The sequence below is a fragment of the Macadamia integrifolia genome, unplaced genomic scaffold (assembly GCF_013358625.1).
Source record: "Macadamia integrifolia cultivar HAES 741 unplaced genomic scaffold, SCU_Mint_v3 scaffold3510, whole genome shotgun sequence".
Taxonomy (NCBI): domain Eukaryota; kingdom Viridiplantae; phylum Streptophyta; class Magnoliopsida; order Proteales; family Proteaceae; genus Macadamia; species Macadamia integrifolia.
The window spans coordinates 1-12,355 of record NW_024869565.1 but is presented as its reverse complement, the minus strand read 5'-3'; the positions used below and the strand labels follow the sequence as shown (position 1 = coordinate 12,355).

The following is a 12,355-nucleotide window of genomic DNA, read 5'->3' as shown; positions in this document are numbered from 1 at the left end:
GAGATCACATTTGAGAAGAAAGGTGAACAGAACTAGAACTAGATGATGGAGAAGGGAAATCAGATCTAGAATACCAATCCCATGTGCACAGCTCAAGAGTTTAAAGAAAACTCAAATTCTTTTACTCATGTTAGGATTGAAGGGTTCACAACACTGTTCACATGAACAGTAACTTTATGTTTTTTCCTTTTTATGTTATTTATGTCATTTATGCCTTTGTCAGGTTTTTGTCATGATTATATATTGAATAAAATGAGTAGTCTCAACAATAAGGTTATGACTCCCAAATTCACAACCATCTCACAACTCATAACATATCCATTTGATGGGGGTGTATACATACATCTCACCTTTCAAATTTCCTAAAATGGACTCATAAGAGGACTGGGCTAGGGTTTGGGTGACTTCATTAAGTGTATATTATAATATCTTTACCCTTTTTTTTTTTTTTGCCCTTTAATTTTTATGTTGGTTTATACGACCAAATTGATTGCCCAGTATGGTAAGAACATGTGGTATCCAAGGAAATGACACGTGTCGCTCACCTGTTAGAGGCTACAAGGAGTCTGACTGCGTCAACCACGTGAAGAGAATATTCCCCACGAAGGGGATAAGACGTCTCCGAGTAGGACTCAAAGAGGAAAGGAGGCGGACCCGAGGAGGACTCCTCCAAGGGAAAGAGAAACCCTAAACCCTAAGGACTATAAAAGAGGGCCTGAGCAGAGGAAAAAAGGTATCCAGAAAAACCCTCATCATTACCCTTGTGAAAAGCTGTGAGGCCAATCTCTAACTTGCGTTGGAGGACTAACCCCGGATAAACATCTGGGCCTCTGCCTTCTGTATTTGTGCAGGATTAGCTCATACGGATTTTCGACAGCAACATTGGTAATGTCAAGTCTTTAATGCACCAACAAGACTCCAGATTATATAGGTTATCCTTCATCAGAAGGATAAGAAACACACAAAGAACCCTATATTCACCTGGATGTGGCAAAAAATGGTTGGTGCACCTAAGGAACATTGCCTTCTAAATGTCATGATCCATATTTTGGGTCTTAACTATCTAAATTGCTCCAAATAAACAAGAAAAATCTTTAAAGCAACCCATAATTTTACGTCATGTTCGTCTGTTGGCTCTATTTCCATTGACCCACTCCCCAGCATGGGTCATTACATTTGTTTTGAATCTGTGCATGAAACAAACATTATAATTTTTATTAGTATCTCCTTTTCATATGAAATTTCTAATGGCACACCTAAAACTGGAACAATAATCAAAGGGATTATTACACAACAAAGTACTCACTACTTTTTCAACAATGTCCAAAGCATTTTCACCATTCTTGAGAAGATCGATGCCAAATTGCATACAACTCTGAATGACATAGAGGCGATGTACGTCTAAATCTCTGTTCTTCAACTTATTAAACCCAGTGACTGCTATTGCGGATTTCATTTTTCTCAAATCATATTATAATATGGTATGAAAATTTCCAGATGAGTAGCACAGGAGGAAAAGAAGAAGAAACAAAAATTTATGGTTGACCTGATATAACCAATGGCAAGCATCATATTATAGAATTGGGTTTTCTGAATCCTGGCTTTCAAAACCTGTCCACTAGCCCAAACCCTAGCTTATCTCTTTTGGAAGTATCATTAAGGAAAATAATCCTCTGTTTATGAGAAAAACAGAGGATTTTGATCCCATATGGAGCTGATCAAGATACTGCTAGTCCTTCAAAGTTTTTCTAAAGTGGATATTATAATTGGGCTTTTAGCAGCACTGGTTCCTTCTTAGATGATGACAGAAAATATTGACGACTATATTGCAACAAATACATCCAGACTCGATGGATTCCCAATTGTACACAACAGCATGCCTTTCTCCCCTCTCTCTAACCTATTATGGATCTCTGTGTGCATCTCCCAGTTGCGTCTCTACATCTCTCTCCACCGTCTTCTTATCAAGTACACAAAACACCCCCAATGACGATTAGCTTGCAAGGAAGAGAGAAAAACTTTGGCCATTTCATTGGGAAAAAAAAATCGAGTGGGAATCAAAGTAAACAGAGAAAGGAAAGGGGCATAAGTGGGAGGAGCAGGGGTGAGCGGGAGATACTGTGAGCAGGGGTGAGTAGAGGGGGCTACCAGTTGCAGAGGTAACCCGGGGCTGCGAAGGTGAGCAGCGGGGTTGGGGGATGGAGGGGCTAAACGGGGGTGACCACAGTGGCATGGGGCAGAGTGCACGGAGTTGCAAGGGTGAACAAGACGAGCACTGGCTTATCTAGGCTATCTGTTATTCTGGGAAAATACAGCAATAACAAAGCGTTATCCAATTTAATGGGGTCATCTACATGGATCCGAGCAAGATCAAAAAAGAGAAAAAGTAAAAGAGAAAGAAAACAGAACACAAAACTAGTAATGAAGTAGAACACGACTAGTTGGGGTCCGCTACATGGATCCTATCTCTCCAATCCGCTCTATTTGAGATAATTTAATTAGGAATAAAGGCTGTCCAATTAAGGTAGTCTTAATTTCTCTACATATTGGGTAGTCTAAACAAAATATCCCAAGAGGCAAAAGGATGTAAAAACATCAACTTGAAAACTGAACAAAAAAATGATGTTCAAATAAGCTCAACTATTATATATTAAAAAAAAGAAAAAGGTTTTCAAGTAATAACCTGTGTAAAGGTTAGGAACTGAGAATCTCAACCGGTTAATATGGTAATAAAAACTTTGTAGCATGCTCCAACTCCTCCCTTCCTCTCATTCAGTTTCAATGGCGAACTATTGCTCAAAAATCTGAAATAGGAAGTATGAGACATGACTCTTACCACTTAGAACATCTTCAGTAGTCCCCACAATAAGCAGTAGCATGGTCACATAAATAATTAAACAAGTCCTACAGTTTTCCTTATGGAAGGTTCCTTCATAGGACATAAGCAGAACATGAGTTCCTCATCTCCAAAAGAAAGAACAATTAAATTTCACCCTGATCAAACACGAACAAGTTAGGACCCTTTGTAAGTGGAGGGTTCAACTTTGGTCCTCAAACAAATGAATCAACTAGGGAGGAGAGTTCCCCAGGAGGTATTCATACCCTGATTAGATAGGCAATATTTGACCTTAACTTGAGGAACATCTCATCCTAATGGAAGCTGATCAAGTAATTGGATACAAGATGACATGGCAAGAAAAGACATTTTGAGGGTTCACATGTTTCTATAGGCAATTCCAACCATAAAGTGTGATGCAACTTCGAGCTCTCTTCATATCTCACAATCTGTACTCGTATGATCCATCTGAGTTGTGTTTAACCTTGCTCTCCCTATTCCATTAAAATACCTTATTCATCCCAATCCCAACCCCAACCCCAACCCCCACCCCCTGCTCTCCCTACTCCATTAAAATCCCATACAATAACAATGTAGTCCCATAGCTCATTAATTACCTATTAGAAAGAAAAAAACTTCGATCTCCCAATTACTGTACTCTGCACAATTTTCCCCCAAGTCTGCCGATGATCCAACCATCGTAGACCATAGAACCAACTTGCTTTAACACTTTCCTACTTCTTCGTCACAACTAGTAGGCAAAATAACCCTGAGCCCGAACAGGGCCTGGGCTGATATTTCAGACCATAAGGTGGGCTGGGGATGAGAATTTCTAGGCCTCAACCCAACCCAACCCGACCCAGTCCAACCCAATCCAACTCAACCTTACATATTAAGTTTATAATAATATAAATATGTTAATAATTATAAATGGGTATATAGAAAAAGGTCTCCAAAAAGTCTTTAGTTTTCCACGATCTACATATAGACAAAAACCAAGAATACTGAGCTGGGCTAAATTCTGTTAAGCGAGGCCCATTCAGTGTCCATCAGGGTTAGGCTGAGTTGGGTCTGGGCTGAAATTTCCCAGCCCGACCTAGGGCTGTGGTTGAGTTAAGAGACCTTATAGTTGGGCTAGGTTACCAGCCCATTGACACCCCTAGTAAGACATTTTATGAGATCAGCTTTCACGTGATTTCCTGAATGATTGGAATCATTTACCAGTAAACTGCTACACCATGCAACTGGGAAAATCCTATGTTTATATCAACAAAAATTTAGGGGAAAACTTCAACCTAGCTTCTCACTGCCAATCTAAAGATAATGAGCTATCTCCCACCCCATCGCTAACTATGCTCTTGACAGAGATGGATATAAAACACTGATGATCCACTCTCCTGGAAAAAAGAAAGATGAACAAGTGTGATCAAAGCAACTTAGAGTTGCATTCATGGCAGCAGGGGAAGGAAGTAGAATAATAGTAACAACTCGAAGTAGAAAAGTTTCTTCAATGATGCACCCCATGTATACCCATGATCTAAAAATTTTATCTGATGAAGAGTGTTGGTCAATAATGGAAAGGCGAATATCTATAGATTATGGCTCTATTGCTCCCAGCCTGGAAGCAGTGGGTAGGAACATTGCGAGGAAGTCCAAAGGATTGCCCTTGGCAGCAACTATGGTTGCAGGCCTCTTATGCTCTAGTTCAGATATAAACCATTGGCAATTAGTCTTGAATAGTTGCATGTGGGAGTTAGAAGATTGCAATTGGCCTGCTGCTCTAAGTTTAAGGTATTATTTTCTTCCCACACATTTGAAGCAGTGTTTTGCTTATTGTTCTGTATTTCCTCTAGATTATAAATTCGATAAGCAAAATCTCATACAACTGTGGATGGCAGAAAGATTTCTTGGATCAAACACAAGAAGGAAAGAAAAAGGGGGCCAATATTTTGATGATTTGCTGCATAGGTCTTTCTTTCAGCATGACAATGAAAACAAGGAAAGATTTGTAATGCATGAGCTAGGGCCCTAGAGGCATGAAGTATCTATGCAATCTCCAGCATCTAGACATTTCTTGGTACCGTCACTTATCGTCCATGCCGCAAGGAATTGGGAGATTAAGTAGTCTCAAGACATTGTCAAAGTTTCCTGTCTCAAAAGATGATGGTTGTGGGATTAGAGAGCTGAAGGAGATGTGGCAGCTTGAGGGCACCCTTTCAATCTGCTCACTACAGAATGTGATTGATCCTCTGGATGCTAGGGAAGCTGATTTGATGAATAGGCCGAAAATTGATGAGTTGGAGTTGAGGTGGGATGGCCGTGGCGATAGAGATGTTGAGGTTCTTGAGGGTTTACAACCTCACACTTACCTGAAGAGTCTACATATCCACAATTACCATGGTTTAACATTTCCAAGATGGTTGATGATAGACTTGCCAAGCTATAACAAGCTAGTTTCTCTGACACTCTCCTCCTTCAGGGAATGCCGAGTCCTCCCACAGATTGGGGAGCTGCCCCTATTGGAATCTCTGTGCATAAAAGACATGCTGGAGTTGGAGGAGTGGTCTAGCTCTAGACGGGAGGAAACTGAATTCCCTAGCCTCCTAAGGCTAGCCATTGATAACTGTCGCAAGCTGAGGATGCTACCACAACCACTTCTATCCTGTCCGAGACTATGTGAATTGAGTATCAATGACTGTCCAAGGCTCAAGTTGTTGCCTCATGAAGGACTAAGCAGACTCAACTGTCTCAAAGATCTTTATCTTGGATATGAGATGGAAGAATTGGTGCAGTCTTTGGATGAGACTGAGACTTTACCTCCAAATCTGAATCGCCTTTCAATCTATGATTGTAAATCTCTACTCAAGGGGTTGAGAAACTTGTCTTCGCTCAAACATCTGGAGTTTGGTCCATGTTGTAGAATTAACTACAGCCCCAAGGAGCTCCCCAAAAATCTCATTGTGTCTAGGGATTGGTGATACCAACCACGCCATGTCTACACATAAAATGCAGGTAATTTTAACCTACCTCTGCCAAAAAAAAAAAAATTTATTATGTGGTAACTTTAACCTTCCTGCACTGTGTGATTGTATATGCAAAAAAATTGAACTCTAAACATAATTGTTTTTGGTATTAGCTATCTCTTGTGTAGGTCTCTTCAATGGTGGATACTGATCCTTTTGAAAATGAAACAAATACATATTCCTTCACCTCTTATGCTGTCTTTAAGAGCCAGCCCCTTTGGCCCTACAATTGGTGAAACCGTTAATGATGGAATAGATTGAGAGTCCTTTATAAAGGAGACAAGTACAACAGTTAGAAAATTGTTTTGGAATAATTTCGTAATGAGTATTGATAAGTACATTGTGTCTGATCTCCATGTCAAAGTCATAAGTGTTCTGCAATGATGGTAAAGATTTACTGATCTTATGCCCTTCACATGGAGATACAAGTGGTTTCAATTGTTTGTGAAATTGTTTGATTGCAGTTAGATGGTCTTAACCCTTCCTCCTTATTCAGGAAGGGCTTGCGGTCAAGAATTGTAGTTGCTATTATACATTCAATACTGTTGATATATAAATTGACGCTGCCATTCCCTAACAGTTTGAGTTTTTGAGTGAAATGGTAGCGAATCAGAACAAGGAGGTCAAGTGTTCAACTCCCGGAAGTGCAAAATCGGGTATGGACTGACAATTCTTCTCCCTCGGTTCCACTGCTGCCATTAGCTTACAAAAGACTCTTTGAAGGGATTTTGGCAATTTCTTGTTTCCAAACTTAAAACTGATTGGAATATTTATTCAGTTTTTGAAGACATTCATTTGGTTTTCTCTCCGTCTTCTTCTGTCTTATGCTTTGTAACCATTCAGTGGTGGAGCCATGTATGGGCCTTCTTGTATATTATTATCTTAATATGCTAATCATCAAGATGAAATGATTCCAATCCAATGGTGTTTGAATTATATACTACATCTTAGTACATGCTAAATGTACCTCTTTTTGTTTTCCGGTTGTGGCTCCTACCATGAAAGGTGTTTGTAATCCTATTAATATAAGATGCCAATAATCTGGTTTGGTTTTGACTTCAACAGGTTCCATAAAACCACAACACGAAACCAAAATCAAATCCATAAAAGTGTTTCGTCTGGGCTGAACCCCAATCGGTTCAGCCTGAATTTTGATGCCCTACCTTTTTCTGGTAGGACACCCTTAATTACCCATTACAAGGATCGATTTGGTAATACGAAGATTCAAAGATTCGAAACTGGCCTTCGGGCTCCGGATTGTATTAGGAGGGTATTGGCAACCAATGAAAACTTTCTCCTTAAATAAAGAGATACATGTTCCTATCAACTTTGCCCTATGTGAACAACCTGTGAATTTACATAGGAAGAAAACCAATTAAGTTTACCTTCAACAAAGACTTCAAAATATACCCAAAGATCTTCGGATACTTCTTTTATCGAACTGGTCGAAAATACTTCTGCCTTAAAATATGAAGATCCATCTGATAGAAATAACTGATTATCCTCACAATTTCCAGTAGAAATAATCATAATTTCCAACTCAATGGGTCTGGTCATATGGTTTAAGATTCTGCATCTGAATTTGAATCTGAATCTGAATACAACTCAATGGGTCTGGTTCTGTTCAGATTACCCTCCAGTGGGGCAAGATCATCACTGTCACTTGAATTCAATTCTTCAGGATTGGAGGTGGCTGTTTGCATATAGCATTTCGAATCATTCGGGACTGCTGTTTTGAAAATTTCTGGCCTGCATCAAGCATCAAAAGCAAACCCAAGGAATGAGTGGCGGAGAAAAGAATTAAATAGCATTAACAGTACAAAATTCTGTAAGCTATCTCTCTACATTAATACCCGTGAGTTCAGTGAGTTCATCAAGCCAAGCTGACAACAATAACTAAAGAAAGGTATGCCTACTATTTAATTTGAACCAATTGACTCACACCGTGTGAAAGCAATACTCTAAGCACCGAGTTAAGTAGGATATTTATGATCACAACGAGAAAGAAATGGACCATCACATCGACAGATTATAGATTGAATATTACTTCTAAAAGCATACCTAATCCTTGGCAGGAATGAGATCAGAAAGTGATAATGTTGATTTAACATATTAAAGATAAAGATGCAATGGAAAATATATTTATTGAGAAAAAATACAATGTAAACAATAGTGGTCATAGTGTTAGAAGTCATAAAGCCATTGGAAAACATTTGGATCTATTCAAGATTCACGTTGGTTGATTTGGTTAAAAAGCATCAAAAGTACAATGATCACCATAAACCTCCAACCAAAACCTAAGACCTACATTCATTAAAGTCTGATTCAAACTACATAATAACTACAACTCAAGGGCTCTTATAAACACTGATATAAAAAATACGGCCACTTTGTTACAAAATTCATCTCAAACCCAATAATGGAGCAAGGATCATGAATTCAACTCAATAAGAAAACAATAAGTCAACAAAACTAGGCAAATTACCTCTAGAGTTAAAAAGTTTTGAGGCACCACCAAGTTTTCAAAAATTCAATTGAGTTTTATGGCACTTAAATGTAAATGAGGACATCTTTTTCACTGTTGCTTAATTGACTCATTGATTCTATGATTTTTACCGCTAATACCGCGAGTTCTTTAATGCAAGACAAGCCACAAGCTACAAATATCGGTTCATTATTTTCATCTCTTCTTTGCGAGTTATGGTTCTAAGAGGTGAGTAGAGGAAACATAGGAGAAAAATGCATCCACTCGTTTGATTATATGCCACTTTTTATAAGTCATGCCCTTTGAACCAGTGGAGCATGTAACATTCAGATAAGAAGACAAACCACTCTGTAGATTTCCGAAGTGCATGAACTTGCTCATAAAATAGAACTTGCAAAACCAGGCATGCCACCTTGCTGCCAGATTCAAGGGCCTTCTCCTTCCCACTATCATCCACCACAACAAAGCTCCCTGCGGAAATCAAGTATCATTTCATTATCTTCTACTGGCATCAGAATAAATTTTTTTTTACAAAGCAATTTACAGATCATCTGTCCAAGATACCCCAACCAGCACATGCCAACTACACCAAAAAATCTCATTTTGAAGCTCTGTAAGGAAGGCCAAAGCAAACCATTTTTCTACCACTGGCTTGGTATGAGACAAAGAAAATGTTTCCTACAAAGAGTACATTAATTCTGCAGCTACAAAGGATAGCATTCTACCCTTGAACCATCTAATTAATCATTATCTGCAGTACTAGCTTCCCAATGCCTGACCTTTTGTTGATAAGACATGTGAGTTCCACACTAGGCATGCGACCATCCCTTCAATTTGATCCATATACAGGATCATTAGGAACCTGACTATGTTGGTGATGCTGATTGACCATGAAACCTTTTTATGAAACTGAAGGGCTAGGATTTGAACAGAAGGAGAGAACGATGGAAGACTCTCCTGTGCCATTCTTTGTCGAAAACAACAACATTCAAAACCTTTTCCCAACTTAATGGGGCTGGCTACATGGAGATTCCAAGCAAGGACGAGTGCAAGGATCCTTGCAAAAAGATTGACAAGTTACGGCTAATTATGATAAGTGCCAGCTGTCAACCTGCGCACAACTACAAATCAGCCACAGGCTTATAACGATAGACTATAATAAGGTGAGGATGTTTCTGGTTATGCTCTCTGGAATGAGGAAAGGTCATTCTACCAAACTGGTTTCTGGTTCAATCTGGGCGGTTGGGTCTTTTGTTGCGCTACTTAAGTGAGTTTTAAGGCCCATTTTAGTTATCTTTTCCAAGGAAAAAAAGAAGTGAAGCCCTAGAAGAGAAGGAGAGGATAAAAGAGAAGATTCCCCCTTCGCTTGTATGCATGGATTGAAGTCCATCTACCTCAAGTAAGCTATGTTTAGATCACTGATTTTTATTTAAGCTTGGTAGCTGGGTGTTAATGGTGGCTCATTGAAGAGAAGACAAAAAGTGAATAAAAGGTGAAAGAAAGGTTTAGGTTTGTGGTCCCTCGAGTGTTTTATGTCTACTCATTAAAAAAGAAAGCCTCTTTTTTGTATTGAAGTGGTTTCATCTACTCCAAGCAAGATGTACATGCTCCATTGAAAATGTTAAGCTTGGTGGTCGAGTTGTAATGGTTGTGTATAGAAAGCAAAGCAAAGAAAGAGTGAAGGAAGAAGAAAAGAAAGGGGAAGAAAGAAAAAGAAAGAAAAAGGAAGGAAGAAGAAAACCTAGGGTTTGGTTCTTGTGAGTTGTTTCAAGAAACCCAAGTGCCAAACTGCCAATTGAGGTTGAAGCATCGGCTGCACCAAGAGAACTTGGTTGTGGTCCGCACCAAGTGGAGATCGACTTCATCGTATCTCCAGAGGTTGCTCCTTACCAAGGTAACCTCACTTTGTCAAATTTCCATTATTGTAAATCACTACATGCAAGATGTTCAATAAAATGCCTACGTGATACTTGTAGTCTATTCTGGAAAATTTTGCATATATTAAAGCTATCATGAGACATTTATTATAAGCACATTATCTTTGTACAATGCTGTCCAGATCCAAGACGTGTGTTCCTTGGTAGTTATTACTACCTAAACATTGCTTTAAGTGCAGCTTCCTAGTTTTACTATGGGTAAACTTGACAGTGGGTTCTGTCTATTGTAATTGGAACTAAGTGCCCTCTCAGTCATATGATAGGGAAAGCCTGGCTGTGGGGTGCTCCTACTATAGTTAAAGTAATGTATTGAGAAGGTACGAAGCCTTTATAGTCACAACTCCGGGGACGTAAGCTTATTGCCGAACCTCGTAAAAATAGTTGTGTTGTGCGTGTGACTCTTTTGTATTTCACGTATTACATTTGAAGTGTTTGTAGGTTGCAGGATGGGTATGCACACTTGGAAGTGCAGGTGACAAGAGGTTGAGTGTGTACACGAATCTGTATGTGAGTGCCACAGCACCAGCTAGATTGCCACATCGGCTTGTGTGGAATAAAAAAGAAAGAATTTTTCGTACACTAATTCACCTCCCCTCTCAGTTTCCGGGACAACACATCCACCCATCCAAAAAAAAAATCAAGGAAAAGGGGTGGGGGCATGGACCATGAAAGCTATAGTTTTGAAAGCAAGTTAATAGAAGCCACTCATATGGGGGTTAAAATTTGTATTGGGATCAGGTATGCCAATACAAGGTGAGAAATCAAAGCAAAAACAAGATATCTAACATAAAGGATGAACACTCAAATGAGAAACCACTTATTGAATCAAAATTCAAAGTCAAATGCTATGCTTGGTATAGCACAAACCTTGTCTAATCCACATACACTTTTGAAATTTGGCTGGAAATAACGCCACTGATTTCTGCCCTTCTGCATCTATTACCTTTGGAGACAGAAATATAAAAATTAAATCAAAGAAAAACAAAAATTAGGTATTAAAGTTTATATTACAAAAGCACAAAAATTAATTCACCAAAAACAAAAACTTCGTTTTTTCTTACAAAGACAAATCCATGGTTTTCAAATACGGTATTAAAGCTCAAATTCCTAAGTGCCTAATTCATCCAAAACAACCAGGGAAAATGGAGCCTACTTGATGGATACAAGTAGTAGATTGGATCAAGAAGTTTCAAAGAAGCTTACACAATGCAGCATACTTAAAGAGACACCCAAAATCCTAACTTGGTTATTCTTGCAGAAATAAAATTGCATTAGAAAAAAATAATGAGGAAGAAAAAGACCTAAACAGAATGATAATTGGTTTTACACCGGATACTATCTTTCTCTTTTGGGGTACTAAACATTAACAGGTTTCAATTTTTCACAAATACGAGACCCCAGGGTCAGGCCCATGAGGTGGTTTCACAGATGTTTATGTGAGGTTGGCAAAAAACCTTTCATATAAAAAACAGTTTAAACAGGAAGCTAAAGAGCTATCATAATATTTACATGTTAAAACTTTCAGGTTTGCTATCAAGGCAAAACTGCAAAGAATTAATGTTCGCAAACAATTTTCACCTGGCAGCTGAGCCGGTAGCTCAAAACATGCTGGTGTGTTCCTCACAGTGCCAACTTTCTGTATGACAAGTTGTCAAGTGTCAACCTTTTAATGCTGTTCCACGTGGCAAAACTAACCACTTTCCACATGTTTATCTGACAAAATCCAGAATATTGAATGACACTTATTTATAGAACAAAAGTGCAAATATATGGTGGGCCACAGGGCCAAAATTGATAAGCCATCTGTACATGTGGCTAATCTAAAAGGGCTCCCATGATTTGGATGGTCTATATATCCACAACAATTCCCTTTATGGCAAAAGACCCATTTTTATTATAGGCTTTGAAAGTTTGAAGCCTGCATCATAAAACAAAACACTTGGCTAAAGCAGGAAGTATGTAAATTATTGGGAGGTAGATTAGCCTCTTAAGCCTTTCTAAATATTTCACTAAACCATTATGACCCCTATCAAGCACAAACACCAACTACTGAAAGCTGATCCCAGACGCCTCA

General features: G+C 38.8%; 1 protein-coding gene across 1 annotated transcript; it reads right to left on the bottom strand.

Annotated features, from left to right (window-relative positions):
• Positions 1–7,085: 7,085 nt before the first annotated feature.
• Positions 7,086–11,224, bottom strand: LOC122068179 (probable RNA-binding protein EIF1AD; the record flags this gene model as incomplete). The annotated part of the gene is made up of 3 exons (XM_042632045.1): positions 7,086–7,608; positions 8,689–8,815; positions 11,149–11,224. Coding segments are annotated over 3 exons (390 nt in total), but the record flags the coding sequence as incomplete, so codon positions are not given.
• Between the last annotated feature and the right edge of the window lie 1,131 nt (positions 11,225–12,355).